Here is a 26,083-nt window from a genome sequence, read left to right as displayed (position 1 = left end):
CTGACGTAGAATACATATGTACATTGCAAACTGGTATCGAGAATCAAATGAAATGGCCATAGTCATCTAATCTGCAGAGATTTGGCACAAAAGTGTTCTGCAGAATGAGTTATTTCCAAATCCAGCATGAGAACTGTAGTAAGTATAGAAGAATACAATGTGAAATAGATATTTGAAAGACCCTGATATATTTCACATCTGTATTAACATGTTTCTTCTTTTCTTGCTTCACCATTTCTAGGTCATCCACATTATATTTGTTTTGCCTGCCCATCAAGTGAAAGAAGTGAAAAGATGTATTATTATTTATGGTCCAAATAAGTGGACTTGGTCCATGGTTTTTTATTGCTTTCATCCTCTGCACTGCTTAGTGTTGTTTATGTGAGCTCTGAGCTTAGATTCCCATTCCCAAAACTATTTTTGAGCATTCCTGAAGTGGTATTTTTGCAACAGAACATGTATTTTTCAGGAGGAGAGAATGTACTCTCATTCAGAAATCCACTTTCAGTGACTTGATTATAGGGAGCAGCTCAGCACCTGGTCAATATTTTATGAGAAGAGTGGACCTAATGCCATTAGGAATTGAATTCTCATAAAATACATATGTACACATACATATCAATTTTATTCCATATTTATTTTTGCCAATGAGATTAGGAAGTATAGTCAGGGAACTTATTTTAGACAAAGCTTACATGATTATCACACCTTAAAAAGTTTTCATCTAAGGATTAAAGTATTAAGGAATGTTTAGAAAGGTAGACAGTTTATAGGAAACTGTTAAAAATAAAACTCGAGTGGATAAACATGCCCTTCTACCAAGCTGAGCAGAATAACAAATTCAAGTTGGCTTTTTCCCCACAGGGACTTCTGTGCTGGGAAAACCTTTAGTTCCTTGTCCTTAAATGTTTGTGAAACATTGTTTTTCATGTACTTTCCCCCCCATTTTGCTCTGAAAGGAGAGAGTGGTTGCATGTATTTGTGGGGAGAATGTTGTCTGTTTGAGAACACAAGGATCAGGCTGGTACCATCATACACCTTTAGCTGGTATTAACAGATACAAGTTGCACAACAATTTGTAGTTAGATGCATTTAAACTAGTGGAAAATGGGTATCTTAGAATGATGTCCAGTTTGAGAGCAGTTTTGTGGCTGCACATCTTAAAGACAACAGGAAGATTACTATAAATATTTTAGTGGTTTTATAACAAATACATAAAAATATATATATGTGTATATACATACATACACACACACACACACATCTATATATAAAAATGTATAAATACATTAAATATTCCATTAGGACCAAATCCTCTACTACAGCATACAGGCTGTATCCACGCTACAGTGGGAGCAGTAGTAAAAGCGGTGAGAAGTTACACTCAGCCATTCTGGGGCAATATGTGTGAAATCGCAACCTAACTTACTTTCAGAGCCACAAACCCAAGTCAAGCAGTCGTACACATGTCAGAAAATACTGAAGCTTGACATTCACCAAGAAGTGGAAGGTTGCTGTCGTGTGGGGCTTGCAAGGTAGGAGATTTTCTGCGTACAGAGACTCAGCGGAGAAAAAGTGAAAAGAACTGGAGGTGTAAAATCAATGCTACAGCAAATTAAAATCTCTTTACTACTGAATTAGAACATCTGTCTGGGAATTTAATACACTTGTAACATGCACATTGGTTTCATGCTTTTTGTTGATTCACTTTAACTAATGTTTTTCCGTGGAGAGGGAATCTTAGATATAGGCAGCTCGGCTTGCTGCTGCCCTTTATGGGAAGCTGAATTTGTTTTGTTTATCTGGACCATAGGAAGGACAATGAGGCAAATAAAAATTATTGTGATCAAAAGCCCAGCATACATGGAACTTCTAATCTAGATCTATACATCTATATGTCTAAATGTAACAAAAATATATTATAAATCTAATTCTGTTGGTCATTATAGTGTAAAATAGTGATTTTTGAAAATCGGGGAGCAGTTCGCATGTGTAAACATAGTGCCCAAACAGTGTCACAGGCTGCCTGAGGCATTGGTACAGGACTGGTAGTTATGTCCCCTCACCCTGGAGAACCTGCCTGGTGTAACTCTGCCCTGCTCTCACCTTAGACGTTGGATGAATCTTTTTGGCAGATGTGGAACCAAGAGAAATTTGGCCTTCAATACTAATTCATTCATACTATAATGATTTACTTACTGTCAAACCACAACTGAAGGGGTTTGCAGCCTCTTATGTTGAAGTCCCACTGTTCCCAGCATCAATATGTTACCATATCACACCTTCATAGCATTATATTTGTTTTCTACCCAGCTGGATACTCAGTCCCATGGTCAAGAACAGCTCCAATGAGGCAAAAAATAGATACTGACAAATGGACAAAACATTGTTTTCAGGTGTAGAAAGGGCTACAATGGTGTTTTAGCACTGCAGGATACTCAGCATTTAGTTTTTGTTAATCCCCACTGAGGTCACCGGCTCACCAGTTCATGAGATTTGGTCCTTGTGCAGATCAGGGGAGAAATACAGGCCACCCTCATTTCTTCATGCTGCCTCATTCATAACTGTCCCCTAGCTGCAGCGCTACCCTCCAAAACTCCCTCTTAAAGCCTGACTTTACAATTAATAATCAACCATGCAACAAGTCCACACACTGGCAGCAGCACTGAAATCTAATGAAAAATAGCTTTCAGACTCCACTGAATCACTAAGAGGTAAAATCTGGTAATGTATCAAACATCCTGGAGAGAATAATGAATGGCAGCTCCCCTGTAATTATAAATTATGATTTCTTCTGGTATAACACATATCTCATAGGGGAGAAACAGAGTATGAAGTCTTGATTTATCTTTCAAAATTTCTCTTAGCTTATGCTAAAATGTCACTGTGTGAAGGGCTCTCCTATAAAAAGACGTAAAAAACATAGAAACCTAAACACTTGGACAGCAGTTACCATTACACAGCACCTTAAAGAAGTAATATAATGTACATGTTATGGCTTTGTGTGTATATATACATATATACATGTATTTGTATACATATATATACACACCAAAATAAAATCAAAGCAGTCACTGGCTTTCAGAACTATTTGATAATGGTTTCACTTGTGAAAAATGTAGGAATTGTATATTAGCTGTTGCTGGACAGGAGATCAAGTAGTAAAGCGACAGCTAAAAGACTCATCCTAGCACTAATAATCCCTGGATCTGTGTAGCTTCTGCCTGACCCAAAGCACAAAAAATGTTACAGTCCCATGCGGCAGTATTCCTGCCTGCGTACATAGGCAGAATGAGTCCAAGTGCAACACCAAAAGGAAACCCCACCAACCCCAAAAACAAACCCCACCAAACCAACCCCTCACAAAACCCTAAAGAAAAGTAACAGAAATAAATGAGGGATTGAAAGGTACAAGACAAATATAAAATCTCTTCAGCCTACAACATCATAGGAAGTTGGGCTTGCAGGACAAGTCACAGCCCAAAAAACGGCTGCAGATGCTCCTTTTTCTCCTGTGCTATCACAAGGCATAATTTACTGCTAGGTATGACATATGCCATATTATATATAATGCAATGCCTATAGAAATAGTCACATATAAACCATAAGAGATACAGCATCCTGGAGTAAACAGCTTAACTGAAGATTTCCATGCCATAGTTGCCTACATTTGGTCAAATGAATCCCAGGACTACTCTGTTTTATATCAAGCCTCTCACGGTCAATAGCCCACACCTGCAGAGGAAATTCAACCCTGAATTAGTACGTTCAGGCAAGTATGATGAGCGTTATTCTCTGTATGCATTGATTGCTCATCTTCCCCTTGGGTGGTGTAAATGACCACAGAAGATGCTGGCAAAAGCACATCAGTCTCCCGGGCTCTGAGGGATCATCCAGAATCCACAGAAAGGAAATAATACTCACTTTTCAGTGCATTGGAAAAAATAACCTTGTACAACTGCAACCTTTTATGAAATACTAGCAACCTCCCCCCAGCCCAGCTCAGGTGTATCACATCATTACATTAACGCAGACAGAAAATCAGATGCCATTGATTTTTCCAGAGCTCTCAGATTCGCTACTGAAGAATCGGGATGACAAGTGGAGAGCATCCTTTCAAATTCAAGACTTATTTTTAGAATCTAACCAATCTATTTTCATTCCCCCCCCCCCCCCCCTTTTTTTTTCTCCCAGTGTTTTTTAAGCCACACCTTTTTCCTAGGCTGTATCATACGTCTGACCTTGATTAGAGAGCCTTTATCTTTTGTCCTTGAAAACATCACTGTGCTGGTAACCCAATAAGCTTTAGGCACTTATGTCCTCTCTGCCTTACAGAAGATACATCTTAATCGTTTGCCTTGCTTTGCCCTTTTATCCCTTATAGTTGTTTTATTATGCATGACAGCTTTTTGTAGCTTTTCATAGTAAGCATCACACTGTCAGTGAACTTTGTGTGCATACTTCCCTCAGTAACAGCTGAACAGACTTTTTTCCCATGTGTGCTCCAATCATGTCATCACAACAGTATTTACTGTAGCGGTTAATAGCAGGCAAGTGTTCCTTTTTCAATATCTGGAGACTAAATCTATTTAATGAGCACATTTTCCCCATCTTAAAAGTTACAATGTAGTTTTTATTTCTATTAATCAACTCCAAAATTGCTTTTTGCTGAAAATCCTGGTGTGCTTGCTATTCAAACATGGTCGTGGTTAAAGAAAATAAGGTCCTTGTGAGGCTTATGTCAACAAGGTATTTGATGGCCTTTCAGTTTACTTTTACATGATTTAGAACAAGGATTACTGTAAGTTCTATTAGCACCTGGACCAACTCTCTTGAAACAGCAGCAGGTGCTCTGTAGAGCATCAGATGCCCCACTTCCACACTACAAAAAAAGGGCATGATAATTTTTATATTAATGCTAAAGTGAAATGGCTAGGAATAGAGAGTTTATATGCAGTATGGGAGCATTGCTGCAAAAGAGAAATATAATGTGGTTTGACAGATTTCATTTTCCTCCTACCTTTTCAGTTCTTGACCTTTCTATAGCAACTATCAACAGAGCAGAAAGTCATACTGATTTGTGTGGTAGTAGTGATACTATCAGAGACTTGTGGCCAATTTTACCAAAGCACCTAGACAGAGTAAATAAACAATGAGAGAGATGCAGATGTCAGTTCTCTCTCTGTCATTCAGCATGAATCCATCACAGCTAAACAAAGATTCAGATTTAGCTTGGATAATGGACAAAAATTCCTTCATTTACATTATATGAAAATTTTCTGTGATATTTATTATCCATCAGTTTCCAGGAGGCAGAGATTAAATTAACAGATTTTGAAGTCACAGAGGACCATTACATAATTTTTTATTTTATTTTTTTTTACATCACACAGGCTGAGAAGTTTAATTCTATTACACTTTCAAAAGAAAGACATACAGTCTTGATTTGAAAATGTCAAGACATTCATTACATCCCTTAGCAGTTTGATGCAATGGGTAATCGCCCTGACGTTAAAACATGTGCGCTACTTCAAATTCAGAGCTAATTCCCAGACTCGGGTTCTGGTTACTCCTTTTTCTGCCAAAGCTTTTTAGTAGACAGTGCTCTCTCTCCCTCCCCACCCCTTCTTTGTGACGTTGCTAATACAGTATAATTGGGTGACCGTCGGAGTTTCTTTTCAGCACAGTTAAACAGCCTGAGGTCTTTAAATCTCACAGCAAAAATCCTATCTTCCAACTCTTCCAATAATAACTATGAGATTTTCCTCTACTGCCCCCATTTTTTCAGTAGATTGATGAGCCCTGTCTTCAGAATAAAATGAAATATTTTAATATCATGGCCAAGGAAGTAGAAAGGATGAGCACTCACCTCCTTTTGCTGGGTATAACTCCCATCTCCTCACTGTCTCCCTCCAGAGTGACCCTCCTCGCCTGCCACCATTCATCGTCCGAGGCGTTGATGACGTGAAGGATGTCTCCATACTTAAAACTGAGTCCTTGGCTTGGGAGGCCACTGTCTTTGCTCTTGTCATAGTCAAACATGGCTCTGTAAAAGGAAATGAAGATACGAAGTGGGTGATTTACTTCTGAACATTTTAGTGTATTTGATGTTGCAGCTAACCCTTGCTCCTTTCCAAAGGGAAAGGTCTTTCTCAGAGGAAAACTTTCCACTGTGAAGTTAATCTTTAGAGAATCCTCTTCTTTTTTAAGAGAAACAGAACAGTAAAGTATGGTAATTACTGTTTGACTTCATAAAGAACAATCACCAGATCAGAGTATCTAGTCAGAAGCCCCTCTTGCCACCTTGCCAGTAGCAGTTTGTGGCTGTTGAGGTGTCTTGTTCTCACACTCGGGTCTGCAGACACACGTGCATTGGGAGGACTGAGGACAAGGGACCCAACCCATGCTCAGGGTAATGCAGTTCTTTAGCTGAATGGAGGCACCTCTCTTCTTAGCATCTAGTTCAGACCAGAACTGAGCTTTCAGAGAGAATCCTTTCATTATTCCTGCTCACGGTGCTCTGGTTCATGTCCTGGAGCTGTGTTAGGTTGAACACATTGGATTACTGAAATCTGAAACTAAACTGAAAGACGGCCTGACCAGAGCAGCACGTCTGACATACACCCCTCCAAATGCACTCAGGGTACACACAGCACCCCTGCTTTCACTGCCCGCATCCAGCAGTGCAGCACCTGGTCAAGCAGACCTAGTTATATCCTTTGGTGTTGAAGATGTTTTCCACCAGTCTGAAGCAGACCTCTACCTTGGGTATGCCTACACAAAGAAGTCCTATGTATAGGACGTATGTAATAATATAGGTTGTATATACAAATCTAGGGACTCCATAAGCACAAACTGAGATTTTAAGGTGCCTGGCTATCAAACTGTGGCTGGGCATAATTCAGTATAAACTTACTGCCTAACTATTCAATCTAGATCCTGGGAAAGATCTCCAGCCTGCCCTGAGCTCTGTATTACCAAGCTACGGTGATACCAATTCTCAGCCTTGTCCAGTCCTATGCCCGGCACATAAACCAGCAGTCTGCAGGATAGGGACGCCCCAGTTTCTCAGGGGAAGACCCTGTACATGAATCCCAGCAAGGCTGTCCATGAGTGCAGGTTGCTCATTGGAGTTATTTAGCTAAACATCCAGATCTTGGTTTCTTACAGGAAAAAATACACGGGAATATTTTCCCCATGCAAAATACTGTTTAAAGATCATGTCTGTCAAGAACTGATGTTTATTTCCTATAGGGAAAATAATATCATTATAGCCCTGACTTCAGAAATGTTAGATCAGTAAAACCCCAAGAGGTGTATAATAATTCCTACTCTTCTATTGTCAGAAATAAAGCCATGGCAATCTCCTCCCTGGTAAACACTTCTGTGAGAAGGATTTGATATAATTAATTGTTGTGTATTGTAGTGTAATTGCAGAGAATGATTACAGCAGCTTTATGGGTAGATTTAAAATACTCAAGGCTACTTCTCATAATGAGAAGTTAATAAAAAATGGTTATCAGAGTTGTAACTATGCAGCCAAAATAATTTAAAAGCTCTCGCAAGCCCTCATCCTGCATGAAAGTTCTGGTTCAGAAGGAGGAAATAATGGTATTTGGAATACGTCTTCTCTTAAAAAGTTTAGTCAGGCACTAACATCTTCAGAAAAGCCCAAATAATTCCCTTCTCTGAGGATGAAGACTGCTGAATTTTACATAATTCGTGAGCTCAGATATGCTTGTGTCTTTCCTGGTAGATGTTCTTGGACTGCACGTAACCTTTGAAATTCCTATGAAAACTTGGCTGTATCTTAGTAAAAATGTTAACTCATAAAAGATTCTTATCAGTAGCAGGTTGTCTGCTGCTTTTTCAAATGAGGGTTTCTGTGAGAACATGTGATGAAGCAGCACAGAAATCCAGAAGCAGCTAAGTATCATCATCACCTCTTCTTAACCAATTAATGACACTTGATCTCTGGAGAAATAGCAGGGCACACGCAAGCAACGTTATCATGCTGTCCCTATGGCCCTTAACAGCATGCAGCGGTCTGAGTTTTACCACTGTATTGCACAGTCATTGTCTTAAAAATTCACTAAATAATTGTATACCTTGCCATAGAAGCCTATCAACACCTTGAAATTCTAACCACATGGTTGGCAACCCTGCTGAAGACTGGGCAGATGTAATACAATCCTGCATCCATGCATAATTAAATTATTCAAAACAAATGACTGCATCTTCTGCTGCAGAGAATATGCAAGACTGTCACATCCCAGCTGTAAAACACACGCCAAATTGGAAATGCCCCATATTTGGCAAGTTCTAAGATGAAGGGTGTGCTTCAAAAGCTAAGTAGTAGAAAGAAAGTAGAGCAATGTTCTTTGTCCTTGAAAAGACATTTGCACCCTCGTATTAACTTAAAATCACTGACTGCCATTATGCTAACTGATGTTAACCATGAATGCAGATGGCAATGTTTGCTGCTGACTTACTCTGATTGGAGTAATCATGTGCAATGCTAATTAAAATGGGATTATAGATCTCAGACAAGAGAATTTTTGAGCACACTTTTCATTGAGCAAAAGATTTTGTGACTGCGTGCTCTACAGATGTTGATTACTCCATTAGTAAATGAAAATGAGATGAGAGCTGTCTTCAGTGCTCTTTCCTAAACATTTCAGATTCAGAGGAGGTTTAAGCTGATAGCATAGCTGTGTTTAATCTTACAACTTTGATAACATTGCTGGCTCTGTAAAACATGCTTTTGCAAGGTGGCAGTTGGCACAGCTATAAAACAAATGGAGATCTTCACTCTAGGCACCCTTGTATGCATGTAGACACATCCATCCTCACCTCCTCCTTTCAGTTCTCAGGCTGTAAGTACGATTTGGATGCCTTAGGTTCTGCCATGCCATAGGGAATATCAGAGGAAAGGCTAAAATGTAGTAGCGTCTTTGCGAAATATTTCGTTGAGAAGAGGATATAAGCAACCAGCAAGAGACCCACCCTTGCACAGACACCCATCACCCCTCTCTGAGAGATGAGCACCATATTTTCCTTCCAGTTAGATCAGGACCTGCCTGCTGTAACTCTCCCAGACAAATACTCTTCCAAAATGAAATGTCTAAAAGAAACAGCCAAGATGTGTTATTCAAAGCAGCCGGAGGATTTAACCCATGAAGACACGTCACAGTGCCTCTCTCGGTGACGCGTTAGAGGTGATGCTACGGAAGACAAGCACACGTAGTGCAGATACCGGAGGCAGAGCCTCCTCAACAGAGCTAAAGAGCTTTCTGAACTGGCTAACATGACTATGCCTTTTCATATAGCTGAGTCGGCGTATTCATGGGTTGCTCAAGCAGTTCTTCAAGGCACTGAGCTGTAACTCATTTTTAGTGTCTTCTACTGCAATTTTAAAGAATAATAAACTCAATAAGCTTACAGCTTTCTAATAGCACTTATCTGACAGGCTTGGATACTAACAGCTGCTCCATTTTTTCTCCACAACTGATAAAAGCACATCTTAAAAGGCAGTGCTTCTTCCAAGTGTTTTACATCCTCAGTTGGCTGCTTGCATCCACTGTTCAGCTCTTGTGGGATCATACAGAACAGAACATTTTCTATGGCAGTAAGGGCTCTTTTTTTCCAGTCAGCTGATTAAGTCTACCTTTGAACTGGGATAGTCAATTTTTAATAACAAAGGAGATCAGTTTGAATTACTTAATTTTCATTTTAGAGCTGTCACCGATGTCATGATCACGCCAGCACCAGAAAAATTCCTGTTCGGTATCTTCTAGACAGTGCATTTCACAAACAAGACCCTGGGTTACATAGGATAGATAACACATTTTGAGGTTACAAATATAGCAAGCCCAGTGATTACTGTCAGATGTGGATAAAACACTGAGATAAGGAACAGAGCTTGCTGCAAACTAGTTAAACAAATGTGGTGAAATCATGATTCGGCCATCTTAGTTCCCTTATTAGAAAAACAGCAAAATGAATGGGTGTGATTATCACAGGCAGAAATTATATGCATGGGATTTCCATTAACATCTTTAATTTTTTTTTCTCAATTCCCAGTTTTTCCATGAGTTTGAGGAAAACTGTTTAATATCTGTACAGTATTTTGAAAGTGAAAAGTGCTATTCAAGTGCTAAGTATTGCTGCTCTCTGCTTGGTGAAAGCCTCCTGCTTGTAGAAAATCAAAAACACTGCTCTGAGAAGTGAAGCACGAGCTGCAAAAATTTAGAACAAGCTGGATATCACAAATATTTAAGATTAAGTGAGCCTTGCTTCCCTGATATTATTCCAAGCTTCAGAAGTGATCATTACACTAGGCTAATATCAGCAGTAATTTGGACAGAACATAACAGGTTTTATTTTTGCACTTGGGTGCTTCTTAATCATTTTTAGGAGCCCACATCAGCGTAAAATGTGAGACAAGCATTTCACAACAGCATGAAAATGCATTCCTCAAAAATTTTTTGAAATGAAAATACTGCCATTGCCAAGCTGTGATGCTGCCAAACATGCAGTGAGGGATCTACGTGGAAGTGAAGACCACTAAAATGGGGACTTTTTTTTCCTTCCACTTAGCATACATACTTCAACATCTGAGGTATGTCCAAAAGCTAAGTTGCATTGTGCAGTAAATTTCTATTTCTAATGACATGTATTCTTGCATCTAGGGTAACAAACGTTAGACAGGAGAAAATACATTAGCTTTAAGGAAATAGAAAATCAATTCATTGTGCAATCCCATATATTGCAGCCTATTGGCACCCACCATGCCTATGTTGTTACCAGCATTTTAAAAATGAAAAATAAGGTATAGAAAGACTAATTGATCTTGCTAAGCCTGTGGCAGAAAAGTGAATTTAAGAGAGAAACCTAGCTTCCTCAGCTAACGCTGTAAACGCCATTTGTGAGTTAGTGGTCTTCATGATCTTAACAAGGCAAGGGATATTAATGAATTTACAGCACAGCAATATATTTTGCTGAATGCTCCTGTATGTTCAGTGCAACCCCCCCAAATCTTCAACTCCCATATCCCTGCACTATGACCAGTAATCTCAATTTCTTACACTTCAGGTACCGTGTGGCAGACTTATTTGCATCTTTGAGATTACTTTCTTCTTTTTGTGGCACAGATGGGAGTTTGTACATAAATTTACAGACTGCTCTTTGCCATTCACTTGATTATGAAATGACAACATTTAGCAAGAGAGATCTTCAGCTTCTGTAAATATTCTTAACTCTTCTGCAATCTGCCAGCATATCTGCATTTACACCACTTAAGGATATTACTCTTTCCTCTGAGAATTTCCTTAGCAAAGATTCTCAGACATCAGGTTTTATAGCATCATCATAAGGGAAAGATACTTTCTTCTTCTTCTTCTCCACATCTAACCCCCTACCCCCTGCCCTATCTATTTTTCACAGATGGGGAAATACAGTGCACAGAGGTTTAAGCATTCGTCTGGTTTTAGACAGTGATTTGGCATCATAGTCAGAATCAGACCCCAAGTTTCATAGCTGTCTTTTCTGCACTCTCAGTAATAGGTGGATTTCCACCCACTTGCAGGCTGAGCTTGAAGAAAACATTAGAAGAAAATGAAAGAAACCCTAGTGTAATTCATTTCTATAGCTACAACAGAGAGCACAGCAGCTCTGTGATAAGAACAGCCATTGCAATACAATTGAGATGCTATTAAAAGGGTTAAATTTTCACGGAGTGGCATGTCAGTAAAGACTTGACTTCTCCAGGTCTTGTTTACGTCTGGAGAAGCTGAACAGGTAAATCCTATGTGTAAAGCATATGAAAAAGTTGCTCTGTCCTTGTGAGGTGTGGGAAGCTCTTAGATGCTGTTTGTTGCGACTGGGGGCTGCCAGAACAGCCCCTGTGCTAGGGGTGGTCCTGTTGTACATTGTCACCTCCACTGAAAGAGCTGGAGGGGACTGTTTTGAAGAACAGCTTTTATTAGGAGTATACTACAGCAATGTGATTTCAACAAGAAAGATCTGAAAGTTTGGCTTTGTACTTACAACTTGCCTTGCCTTGCCTTTAATTTATTTCTTTTTCCTTTCTTTCCTTTTTCCCTATCTTAATGATGTTGCAAGTCTTCATGAAGCTGAGTCTCTCAACTTAATCACTGCAGCTGGGGTGAGAGGGACAGTGTTAACAGCATTTGTGTTATCACAGAATCACAGGATGGTCGGGGCTGGAAGGGACCTCTGGAGAGGATCTAGTCCAACCCCCTGCTCAAGCAGGTTCTCATGGAGCAGGATGCGCAGAATCACATCCAGGTGGGTTTTAGATGTCTCCAGAGAAGATTCCCCAGCTTCTCTAGGCAGCCTATTCCAGTGCTCTGTCACCCTCAAGGTAAAGAAGCTTTTCCTCATACTCAGGTGGAGCTTTTCATGCTTCAGCGTGTGCCTGTTGCCCCTTGTGCTGTTGCTGGGCTCCACTGAATTCAGCCACGCCAGGGCACTGCAATGTGGTTGCTATGTTCCCTTTGGAAGTTAGCACAGGTCAGGGACCATTCCCACCAACAGCCTGGATGCTTCTCCCTTTTATGGTGGAGAGAAGGACATAAAGGATGGGATACAGGCTGTTGCGGTGGGCCTTGGGGGATGCTCCCAGCCGTGTGTAGCTTTGGGTGTTAGCATAGCTGATAGTGCTCATGGAGACCCTGAGGGAGTGAAGCTGCCCTTAAGGCACATTTGCATCCAAGCCTTTTCCGTTTGCTACCATATTATTTCTTTACTTCATTCAGCAATTTCTCTATTCAGTCCAAGCCATTCTTTATCATTTAGCTCCTAGTGGGAATTTGGCAGACAGTTATGCCATGGATTTCAATGAAAAAAGGATTGGAGACCGCAGTATTAGTTCCAGAAAAAAAAATCACTAAAGGGAGGGAGATATATTCTTTATGGTGTTTATATCAAGAAAAAGGACTGCCATTTGTCCTTAGGGAATATTTTGTTCATTTTGCAGTTCCGACCATGATTCTTAATGTCGGCTCCTATGAACCAATGTTTACATTGTCGATGGGCTTTTTGGGGTCTGTAGCACCCAAAGGGAACTTTATGTTCTCTGCAGAAGATGGGTTCTTCTGTACTGAAAAATGTACATCAACATTTTCCAGAAAAATATCAAATCAGTATGTTGCACTTCCATGGTCTTACTATGAAACACCATACGAGGTCCTATGATAACGGCAAAATCTCTCACAGCCCAGGGTGAGGAAGGACTGGCAGCTTTAGTCTTTCAGCTGTGGACATGGGCAGAACTCATATTACTCCCAGGTTTCCTGGCTTTAAGCTCTTCCAGCGGGAACCGAAAGGCTGCTTGAGAAAGTGAAGCTCTTTCATGTCTTCTTTTGTGCTGGCACAAGGGGAATTCATTTCAGGGTACAACCACTTTCTGTTTCTTCAGCATCTCACAGGGCATAAAAGTGCCAAATTGAATTCCCCTTCTGCTTGCAAACACCTGAACCCAGTATCAAGCTGTGAGCATGTGCGTGGACTCTTTCCATAATTTATTGACTGGGAAAAACTGGCTGCAGTATCATCTGTGATAAATGCAGAAGCTTTTAAATACACTTGCATTGTACTCAGTGTATTCCACACTTGCAGCGTTGAGGTTTGCTTTGAAGCTGGGAGACTGCCTTGGGTCAGAACACTAATTAGATTTGGCCTTAGGCATTTTGAGAAACTCCAGAGAAGATCTGTGGTAGCATCTCGATTCTGGAGTGCTTCTTCAGCACTCCTGAATTTGTTTGTGAGATTTCACAATAAAACCTCAGACTTGTGAGTGAGATTTGAATTTCATAGCAAACTGGAAAACTTAAGCCAGGTTTGTTCTAAGTTTTTTTTGGTTTTTTGTTTGTTTGGTTGTTTTGTTGTTTTTTTTTTTTAAAGAAATCAGGTCATTTTTGACTGACCTTGTCCTGGCCTGTGCATTATGCATTAAAATAATGTGAAATTTGTGTTCTTCTTGGGTTTGTTTGTTTTCCTTCCCATGCAGACTAAGTGAAACTGCTGCTTGACTGCATCTCTGGTTTCTGTCTGAGGAATCTCTGCAGCATCTCATCACAGATTCCTGTGATGTGACCTTTAAGGTTATCCATATCCAGAAAGGAAATGTGCCTGCATGTCAAACCAGGGCCAAACTACTGGGTAAGCTGCCTGAAACTGCAACCTGTGAATTGCATAGTTTGACACAGGAGCCAAACAGTTATTCTGCCATTTTTAGTTTCAAAGAAATATTAACTAATTTGCTGAGTCAGAGAATATTAATTTAGGGACTTCTTCCCCCTCCCCTGGAAAATAAGTAAGATAAAATAAATAAAAGAAAACATTTCTTTCAAAGACAATGAGACCTAAAATGAACATTGTGAATCTGTGTAGCACAGCCTGTAGCCACGCCTCTCCCTCCCTGCTCCCAGGTGTATCCTCCTTCTAATACAGAATACACTGTAAAAAGGCACCGCATTTATACATATGTTTAAAGTAATCGGTTTACTGTAGTTTTAAATATTACAGTAGCTTTCAAGGGTCTGCAAGGTAGCTGTCTCAGTTACCCTGTAGCTTGCATTTGCTTTCTCTTCATCCTAATCATGACCCGTATCTGTTAGGAGCTTTTAAAATTATATTCTGGCTAGGCTGCCCACAGAATTCATTGTGCTTCCACTGGGTTATAATCAAAAGAAAATTCTCAGCACACGAAGGAACCCCACTGATAACATAATTATTACTACCAGCCAGATATATGATGGGTTCCTTGGTTTTTTTGGACAAGGATATTAGATGTGGAGAACTAAAGTAAGAGAGAGCCTTCCTATGGAAAAATGAGCTGCATGTACGATTTGTGTAATTTGAACATAATGTCAACAAAAAGAGTGATTAAGAAATGGACTAAGCAGAATGCTTCTAGTACTGAAAAAGACACCACCAGCCAAAATTTGGACAATTGCGATGGTAAAATGAAATATTACGCCCCCCCCGCCCTGAAATCAACTGGAGTGTTGTCAATCAGAATATTCTTACTTACTTATGTTGCAAGAAGGGTAAGAGGTGGGTAAATCTGCAGACTTTCCTAGCATGGAAGTGCTCTTTTGATCATATCATAATAAATCTGTTTATACATTTCAACCTTTAGAAATTGCTTTTGAAAAAGAATTGTGCTCCAGCTATTGAAAAAGTGTAGACAGGCAAAGACTAGGAGAAACTATTAACGAGACAGAATGTTGGCTGCTCTGCCTTTGATGAGAGAGAGCATTTTGGAAAAGTCAAGATATTTGCAACAGCTCTTTTTTAGTAATGGTTTCTGCTTGGCTTCGAATGTTGTCCTTTGACAATGAAAGAGGAAGAAGTTAAGATTTCCAGTATTAGTGTGTCAGCTGACTGGGTTCTGCTGAAATACTGAGGAGCCACATACATACGGGAACTACACCATGGAAAACAATGGAAAATTATTATGGAAATTAATTCTCCTGCCTAACGTGGAGAAATGTACTAAATCCATAAACTCTGCTGGATGCAACTGTTTGAGAAATCATGAAAACCTTTTGTCTCTAGGCCAAAACTTGAAGAGCTCATTAACAGTTTACTCAATCAGTGGGAGGTTGCTGATAGAGCCGTTTGTGTTTTAGCAAACTTAACTGGAAGCTATGCAATTAATGTTTGGTTTTGACTTTGTTGCTTTTAAAGAAGGGTGATTTTGCAAAGATTGAAATGCTGTCGAAGTCTAAAGCTGTATCTTTATGTCACAAAGGTCAAGTGACTCTGCGTAACCTCTGGTTCATGAGGCCAAACATGAAATCTCTAAAGGTTTCAGATTTACAAGGTGGAACTCTAGAAATCAGCAAGTATGGAACATTGCCAAAGGCCTGAGCTGAACTCAGCTGAAATCTTCTAAACTATAATGGAACTAACAGAGAAAGTTTGCCTGAAAAAGCAGCGGCTGTGAGAAGAGATGTACTAATTGGTCAACCAGTTCTGTGGGTTCCTTGAACTATTACCTGTCAATGCTTACCTGTCATAAAGAGGTTTATCCCACTAAGTTTTATTCTGTGATTGAGTTGAATATTTTCCCAGTAGATGATGTTTTATATAAACCTCCATCTATCTTCTAGAGTCAAATAAATACCTCAAAAGCTCAGTTTTCATTAGCATCCACTTCTCATGTAGAAAAGCTCAAAAATAAGATGCCAGAATACACAAATGCAGAAACAAACAGAAAGGGCAAATAAAAACAATGGTCTTAGGTGTCACCTCATCAGTGTAAAAACATTGTGGTTTCTTTTTCTAAATGGTTAGACTCGGTGTTTTCACTATGCGTGAAAGTCTTGTTGGAAACAGACTTTGAAGCAAAAAGTGCTGATCAACCACTATTACCTAAAATATTTAACAGGAGCAATATGTATTTTAATATTTATTAAACAAAGTTGCAAGAGGATGATGCTGAATTTCTTAGCCTCTCTCCTTTAAACACAAAATTAAGCCCATGCTGCACTGAGCTCCCTGCAGCTCATCATTCACTCCATTGCATTATCCACACCCGCCTTCCCTGCGAACGCTAGCTTGCAAGGGCTCAAAAGCAGCATTAAGGGTAACATCAGAAGTTCCTGCTTCCCATTCTTAAAGGTAAATTAAGCACATCTGGGCCTAGGCTTTGTTGACTTTCAATGAAGATTAGACTTTGAATTGCTGAGTTACTTTGAAAACGTTACCCTAAGCAGCTTTAAGACTGACAGAATTTGCCTTAAGCTGCTCCAAGGCTGACAAGATGAAGGTCTGGTGTGGAACAGAAGCACTTTGATTCCTTGCTTTTGGATGGTGCTAGGACCTAGGATAAGCCTTTTTTTTTTTTTTTTTTTTTCTGCTTGCATTGAAAAATCTCAGAGTTTTGATGGTGTTGTCCATAGTGACACTTCCTTGTTCTGTGTGTAATTTCTAATTTAAGGACACTAAGCAAAAGAACTGACACCTTTCCTTTTAATATCTTCATTTAAAATTACTCTCATGGCAATAAAAAGCCTAAAAATAAATCTTCCAGGAAAACCAGCTGTGTTGTTCTCCCTCCCTCTGCCATGAAATTTTTCTACGTATACTGGCTTAAGTTTACCTTGATTTTAAGACATTCCTCTCTCCCGTAGAAAAAAAAAATTACCATGAACCCTTACTTCTGCTTAGCAATTAGTTTTAGATGGGAAATGTCTATCAAAAGCCATGTCCTTAAGTTTAGGCAAATAACAGCAGTCTTGTGAGTCAAGCTCCTAAAATGCTTTTCTTTTGTATTTCAGTAATCTGACTAATTTCAAGCAAGTTACATGTACTTAAAGCTATGCATTGAGATTTACTTGTGCCATAACACATTGTATGTAGTAGAAAATAATTTATGGGTGCAGTTGCTTTTCTAATATTGCTCATCAGTAAATATTTTCTATGAAATTCATTTTTAAAAAGTTACCTGCATATTTCAGCATGTAAAACTCATTTTGAAAGCTTATACACCACCACCGTTTCCTAAGCCTGAATCAAATGATTGTGTCAGGCTGGAAGCTTGAACATGATACACCTTAAGGTTAGATGTGTATGGGCAGGAAATACAAGACTGAGGCAGCAATGACAAAAATCTAGTTTATGTCTTTGGAAGCTATAAATGATCCGTAACTCCCTCACTGACTTATAGGTTATGCTGGCATCTTTCCTCTGTTGTTTAAAAAATATTGAATAATGTCTTCTACACAACAGTTTTGTAGCTGGGAAGGTTGTAGAAGAGATCAGTTTAAGCATGTCTTTGCATGTCATGTTCATCATGGGCTGATCCAAAAACTTCCTCATTTTATGTTGCTTGCTGAGGCATTTGATGAGGATTCCTAGAGAGGCAGTAGATGCCCCAAGCCTAGTAGTGTTTAAGAGGCATCTGGACAATGCCCTTAACAATGTGCTTTACCTTTGGGTCAGCCTGAAGTGTCATCAGTTGGACTAGATGATCTTTGTAGGTCCCTTCCAACTGGACTATTCTGTTCTGTTCTGTTCTATTCTATTCTACTCTGGGGGAGGAAAAGCCTCTATAAGAAAAACAAACCTTGCCATTACGAAGGAAGATGCATGATGTCAACACTCATAGAAAGGAGGAGCAAATCTCACTCTCGCAGTAGAGAAATCCAGAGAAAGCATGACAAAAAATTTTCTGGAAATCCATCCTTGATATAACAAACCATGTAGGAATAAGAAACAGCACTGGACCGCATTCACATTTGTGTTACTCAGGAATCAGTTCATCGCTAGTGGAGCTGCTCTGAACATGTGGGAGAGGGCAGGGTCTCACCAGGAGGATGGTGAGCATTGGTGGGGCACTACAGACGTTTGGCCGTTTTGGGAGAAACTAAAAACTCAGCTGGACAAGGCCCTGAGCAACTTAATGTAAATTTGAATCTGACTCTGCTTTGAGAGGAGGGTTAGACATACAACCTTAGGATGGTCTTCTCCAGGCTAAATTACCTATGGTCATATCTATTCAGAAGGACTGATGTATAAAATATGTTGAGACACAGGAATTTATCTCAGGTCATATTTATCACTTTGGGACATATCAAGAATTTGTAATGTATATTCTGTATAAAACGGCAGTCAATCTTTGGTATCTGAGAGACAGAATTTTCTGCAGTGGGTAAAAATAGTTCACTTTGCTTAAAAGTTCCTTGATGTATGTAACTGAGGGTGGTACAGATATGCTCAAGCTATGCACAAGTTCAAGTGATGTTCTTCAGAATCGTGTACCGATACTAAACCAACCTGGACAGCATTATAGCTGTGTTAAAGTCGTACTTCACCATGGCTGATACGGCTGTACTGTAATGATTAGGAACTACAGCATATCTGGTAGCTCATCTTCGGGCAGTGTAGGCACCCTCCATGTGACTGTCAGCTTATAGTAGAGAAGGCTTTCTTTTGTTTGTGTTTTGGGAAAACAAATCAAGTGCAATGTAGAGATTATTAGAGGAAACTAAACTTCCTAGAGAGTAAAGGAGAGAGCTAGGTACCTATGGGAAAGAAAGAATCCAGAGCATTTACATTAAATGAGGAAAATAGGCTGGTGTAGATGGTGTGAACATTTCTCTAATTTGATGCCCTGTTTCCCTACTAAGAAGAGTATTGTGAAATGCTCAAAGAGTACGGCAAAGTGGCCATATCAATGGCTGTGATGGGCAAATTAAACATAAAAGGTGCAATCTCTTTGATTTCAATAGAAGGAAGCATATACTGAAGCTACATATTTTGCTGGAAAAGCCTGCAGTGTAAATTACACTGTCATTTAGCATTTGCCTATACAAAACCTGCGCCATTAAAATGAATTGAGTCTTACAGAATGACAGAATAGAGACCCAAAAGTAAGTTCTTTTTTTGATTCTGACAGCCCAGGGAGTCATGGAAAAACAAACAAGCAAGAAAGCGAACAAACAAATGTCTGACTGAAGAGCTGTTTTTCTTTCACTTCATGTGGACAAGATTGTTTGAAACATTCAGCAAGATTTTTTTGCTTGGACCAGTTCTTAGTCATGTTAGTATTTCATAGCCGCAATTGCAAGCCATGGAAACTTTGTATTTGTTCCAACTTCCAACATGAAAACAGCAATGCAATTTAGTGGGTGATTTAGGCACTGAGTAAAGATGCTTTCTTTGAAGAAGGCTGTGGTGTACAGTGGGGAGAGGATCGGACCATATGTTCCCTGTTCCTGTATGTTCCCTAATCGTCTGCTGCTAACCACTGTCACAGGAGGGGCACTTGGCCAGATGCACCTTTCTTCAGAGCCAGGGTAGCTGGAAAAAAATATTGATGTCACTTTTATAGAGGAAAATAGATATGGAAGGTGGGAAACTCTAATTGCCTGCACAACTTGCACTAGTGCCGACAGGAGAAAAAACATGGAAAATTTTCAGTGTTTAAAAAAATGAACAAATCAATCCAGAGGGACACCCCCCACCCCCTAGCCCCACCCCCCAAACACTTGAAATATCTGCAGGTGACCAGTCATAAAAATCTGCAGCTTAAGGAGAAACAGGTTGAACTCTTCATTTTGCGGACAGTTCTCCCTGTGTGTAGGTGATGACTCTCACCAGTCAGCCAGTGGAGGAGGAAAAATTTCCAGCACTCAGGATCCTGCATAGGCAACCCATGGACTGCCAGACATCTCAGGGAGCTGGGAAAACTCAGAGGGGCCAGGGAGGGACAAGGACTCTGGAGCTGTGGAGTTTACATGTACGTGTCAATCCCGACGTTATCTCAGAGAATTGTTGACCAGGGCTACCCTGTGTCTCCTTGATGGAGGGCTGTATTTTATGATTTGGATTACTTCAGCAACCTGAAAGCTGCTATAGCATATAAAGCGTTATGTTGCATTAAACAGCACCAAACAGTGTAAACTGGAGTTTCAAACTACCTTTGCCTATCTGCCTTTGTAGATTGACCACACCACAGCACTTGGTTCCCAGATGTGTGGTCTTTAAATCATTTTGTTACACCAATATCCAAACATTTCTCTTACATTAGCTCTACCATTCCTGCCTCTGGCCTTATAGGATCAAACTCCATTTGGTTGTTTAATGCAATTTGTGACTAGCAGTGCAAATATATTTTTACCAGTTTTGTGTCTGTCTCTGTCTCATTAACTTACTATTTCCCATCAAACATCAGCTAAGGAAATATCTGTTTCTCTAGCAAAGTCTGAAATGTTTCCTTTCCATAGCTATGATTTATCACTGCAGTTCTGTCAGTGAGATTTGTAAAGTGAACCAAGTTAATGGAAAGACTCTAAACAGAGCGAGCTTGCATTGCGATGAACAACTTTCATTTTTTCTATATAAACAAGCAAGTCAGTACAAAATACAATGTGAGGAAATAAATATAAATGAAAAAAAACCCTTAAAAAATAGACTGCATGAAATAATTTATCTTCAAAGGTTCTTCTACCTTATGATCTCAAAATCTGTATCTTAAAATCCTTTCCTGAAGTTAGGAGCAAGAGCTCTTCCTTTAAGTAATAGGTACAGGCATTAGCATCTTTACCAGAAAGCCATTTATTAAGCAAACCCTCATTGAGCATGTGACTGCCTCTGAGGGATAATTTCAAAAAATCTTCCCACATATGGTCCCATGTAGCAGGGCCACTTCTGAAGATCTTTGTAGCTCCTGCAGCTGTAGCAATAATTTACTGCCACTAATTGATCAGTTGCATTGCATTACTGGTCTTTAGTGAGGTGGATTGAGATTTTTCATTTTCTTAATTTGTTTTTAAGAGTTTGTATTAGTATTCCTCCCTTTACATAAGGCTGAGGGGTCTCCTGCATGCAACAGTGGAGATGTCTATGCTTTCAGCTAATCTCCAGTGTGAGCCTGTGCCTGATCCAGGCTCTCTCTCTGTTCAGACAGCAGCAGATGCTTGGGGCAGGCAGCACTGCCGTGCTCTGCAGGGACACTGAGAATAGGATGTGCCCCCTCAAATCCTTTCACAACCAAGGTACAAAGCAGGACAAAGAAAAGCTGTCCTGGCCTTAAGAGATTATTTTCAGCACTGTTGACATAGTCTTCCACCTCCTCAGATGCTTGTTGGCAGCTCATGTAAGAGCAGCCTGAGGGAAATGGGGTACCCAACTCCTGCTAGAGCTGGAGGTGGGCACCAAAATCAGGCTGGCAGCAAGTAGTCCCTTCCAGCTCTGACTCATGGAGACCAGCAGGAGTCAGAGCTTCAGAAACATCTCTATCTTAGCTTTTCTGGTTGGCTACCGTAGGTATCCCAACACTCAGTGTACTTGCTGTCGTGAATCCAATCCTTGGCATCTAATTCATCTCCCCCCTTAAAGCTGATACCTTCTAGCCAGTGAGATCAGTCATTGGGAGTTCAGTGCTCAAAGCTGGAGATAATTTTGAGGAATTATAAGCATGAATGTTTCATTACTCAGTGTCCTTTACCAAATGCCTGTCGCTGGGACCCCGCCTCTGCTTTTATAAAGCAAGGATGGATGGCATTTCCCTGCCATGAAGGAGAACAGCGAGGATAACTACAGTAAGGGTTGTGCAGCATTCAGTTTCTAAATAACAATTACACAGGGCACTGGGGTGTAATAAGATACCTCAGGAAAGAAAGGGCCATAGCAATAAAGCTAAATGAATTATTTACAATCAACTACTGGATGTGTTTAAGGATGAACCCACAGAAGAGCCTTTCAGACCTGTCAAATCAGTGGAACCATCTGCACTTGATGTGTCGGTAGACAAAGTTTAAAAACAAATCAATAGAATTAACAGTAATAAATTACCAGAATGAGATGAATGATTCAAATGTGTGTAAGAGGGAAATACAAAGCCAGTCTTTTAAAGGCAGACCACAAATAAATTAAATCTGATGAGTAACATGTAGATCTACTTAACCTCTTTAGAGGAAGAGTAAACTCGTGGATCAGGAATATCACTTGGATTTCCAGACCTCCTTATGAAAGGTCATAAAACATAAAAGATACAGTGTTCTAGGAGCAAAGGATTAGTAAATGTTTAAAGGATAGGAAACAAAGGTTAAGAAAGAAGGTTTTCTTTTCACACCAAAGGAATTCCCTTCGGTGATCTAGAAAAGGTCGTGAAAAATGAAGCAGTAATATTTACTGAAACCACTGAAGTGTCAAGGGTAGCAAACCCAAAAACTGAATGAGAAGACTTGCAAAAGGATTTCAAAATTTCAGGTGACTGGATGGTAAAATACTTGATGAAATTCAGTGTCAATAAATGCAAAGGGAGGCGTAGGGAGTATCAGTCCTTGGTAAATGTACATATTGATATACATAAGCTAAGCAATTACTCTCCAGGGAAGAAATGCTGGAGACGTGTATTTTTCTAGAAAAACATGAATTCAGTGCTTGGCAGTAGTGAAAAAGGCAAATTTGTACCTACAACTTAAGGAAATGAATAAAGAACCAAAGAAATCATTGTTATTATGCCATGATACAGCACCCACACACCTCTGCTACAGACAACCCTGACCCCTCATCCCAAAGAGAACCTGGAAAAGGCAGAGAAGGACCAGAGGCCAATAAGGGTGATTTTCTCACAGGGGCCGATTATACAGACTAAGCCTTCTCAGCTTTAAAAAAGGTGACCAAGAAAAGAGTATAACAAAAGTTAATGAAACTACAAATTTCAGGGAAGAGGGAACAGGGGGCACTTGTTCACTGTTCTCACAATACAAGATATGGAGGGAATTGCAATTTAGCCACTAACAGATAATATACAGTATGCAATTAACCAGTGCATGTTGTAGAGTCTGAAAATTTTAATGGCTTAAAAACATTCTTCCAAAGAGAAAAATCCATCAAGGGCTACTTTTATAGTCTCAGAAGATCTGCTATCGGATAATATTTGAGGCAGAATAATGGGTGGGAAGGAAATGCAGCTGAGTTTCGTGGTCACTTTCACACATTCACCCTACACCACTTGGGGACTAGGTCTGATCCATATAACTTGAAAGAGTAGTCGGTTGGCTTGTGACAACCTGCTTGAAAGACAACTTTTATGATTATGTCTGTCATACTTGTGGAATTCAAACTGAAACCTCATTTGTACATGCACAGTGCAGATGCCCATAAATAGAGCTGGGACCCGCTCCTAGGGCCATACGGCTTTCTTCACACTATGTGAGTTACTGTCTGTGCGTCTGTTTCTTCACCTAGTCCTTCCTTTGTCGAAAGTTTAAAGATATAAAAAACATTAATTGACAGAAAGATATCATTATTTTAATGTTACTATCAAAACATTTCTTTTAGACAATGACTTCCCTTTTTCTTTCTTTCGATGGCTAAAGTTTAATGGGATAGTGCACTTTTGATCTGAATTTTTACCTGAAAGTCTTGGCACAGTTACTAAGGATTTTCTGTCAAAATAATTTAAATAAATTTATAGAATTGGGTAATCTTTTGGTTTTCCACTATTGAGTAGTGTTTCATCATTACACTGAATACAAAGATTGAAATCTCATCACTGATTTAACGACGCTGGAAAATCCTTCTGCAACACAAATTTTACTGACTGATTCATCATTTTAATGAAAAACTACAATGTTGGTGGTTTTGTTACAGAATTTGACTTAGTGCTTACAATAATTAAAAAAAACACCTATATGTGTTTAGGTTTACAAGCTACTGGATGCATGCACATCTTCCTAACTTGGCACAGTAATATCAGGATTTTAACCAAACTGTTGAATACTTCTAATGTCCTCATACAGCTCCATATTTCTTTTTGTTGTTAATCCAAGTATTTCTCATTTGCAGAGAAAATCTCCCACTATGAATCTAGGTCCTTTTGCCTTTATTTCCTGGAAACTGTTTCTCAAACCTTACTCATTGAAATGCTTGCATTTCTAGGGCAAATAAACTATTAAATTGGATGTTAAATAAATGCTGAAGCAGCAACGTCTAAAGAATTGTTTTAAGGAATATTTTTATATTTTTACAGCTCATAATAAACTAAATAAGAGAAATACCAATGCAAAAAATGCCTCGGAGAAAAAAGATGACATGTATGCCCTCAAGATGTCTTTGTTCTTGTCTCTTGCTAAATGATTGACAGGGTAAAAAATAAAGTGATTAACTTCTAGCTGACAGAAAACAGTAACATGGGCCTGTAATGATGGCACCCGTGAGTGACATAGTGTCCTACTTATCTGCATTTTAAAGCAACAGCTGCTGGGCCTTTTGCAACGTCTGCAGAATTTTAAAGAGAAGCAAGATCAGAAACAACAGTACAGCTTTACTACAAATGCCACGAAACTGACCCTCACAAGACAGAGATTGAACAGAAAATACTGGGCATGTGTGAAATAATTATATTGGAGTGGGGGGTGGGGAAGCAGCTCTTATAACTCTTGGCATCTATGTAAAAATACCCTGATGTTTCTGAATTAACATAACCCAGATGTATGGTTTCACTGTCTACTGTGTTTCATCTAGACTGGGAGATTTGTCTTGAAGATCTTTTTGAATCTGGACACTTTTCCTAAAAGATGTTAATTATAAAAGGGTGCAGATGCCTTGTTGTTAGACTGCATTTACATAGTTAGACAAATCGGCACCAGCGAGTGCTCAGTACTGCCAAGTGATTTGCAGCCTCACTGTCCAAGGCTAATCCCCTCTAGGCCATATGAGCCACACTGCTTAGCAACGGGCTCAAGGGTTGCTTTGAGCCCATGTCCCGTCCTATGGCCCTAAGAAATATTTAGTTCATGAATGTGGCATTCTTCCTCTGCAAAATGGCTGAAGTAATGTGAACAGTCTGTCGTAGCCTCACAGACTGTTTTCTAGCGTGACACCGGAATAGTGTTGCATATACTAAACAGGTAACATGAGGATGTCTTAGTCTGCAAGACAGTGTCATGCAAAGGGAACCAAACCCAGTGATGTCTTAGCCATGCTGCCCAAAGAAGTCTCTGGAATGAACCATCCTAAAAATAACCTATCCACATTTGGTCTTGAAGGGAACTAGTTAGTTTGCTCCAAAAGAGAGCTTGGGAGTAAACTGTTAGTACAGTGTGAGCAATAAAGGTCCTGGGTGTAACCCGGGCTGCTGATTATCTGGATGACATAGTCGTACCCAAAGAATTGTGCCACAATAACGTATTTTGAGAAACAATATCATTTTATTGGTGAGGTAAAGCCATAACTAACATATCACATTGCAGCGGCTAGAATTCCTGTTTTGGAGTTAAATGAATGCATTAATGTGAATATGGCTCGCAAATTAACTATGATATTTTCTTTGATAATCATTCATGTTGTCTTTAAAATGGCCTGCTAGTTCAGGAGTTTCTTTGGGAGAAAACAGCAGCTCTGAGAGCTCTACAGCAGCATGAAATTTCAGGCTGGCATGCAATTTGTTTTAGATACAGCTATGACTGTGACTGTAATTGTCTTGGACTTTCTTGATGATCACTATTCAGAAAGCTTCAGGTGATCCTGAAAATGAGAACTATTTCTAATCTTACCTCTTTGATAGTCACCTGAAGTACAGTAAGGTAAAAGGCTA

General features: G+C 39.6%; 1 protein-coding gene across 26 annotated transcripts in view; it reads right to left on the bottom strand.

Moving 5' to 3' along the window:
* DLG2 (discs large MAGUK scaffold protein 2) overlaps positions 1–26,083 on the bottom strand; it is a 1,068,724-nt gene that overhangs the window by 78,677 nt on the left and 963,964 nt on the right. For all 26 annotated transcript variants that reach the window (XM_080375907.1, XM_080375911.1, XM_080375888.1 and 23 more), the window contains one exon: positions 5,870–6,046. In XM_080375907.1, the coding sequence (XP_080232033.1) occupies positions 5,870–6,046 (177 nt within the window). The remainder of the gene's footprint in view (positions 1–5,869; positions 6,047–26,083) is intronic.

Source organism: Falco punctatus, assembly GCF_963210335.1.
Source record: "Falco punctatus genome assembly, chromosome: 2".
Lineage (NCBI taxonomy): Eukaryota > Metazoa > Chordata > Aves > Falconiformes > Falconidae > Falco > Falco punctatus.
This window is presented reverse-complemented; position numbering and strand designations above follow the sequence as displayed.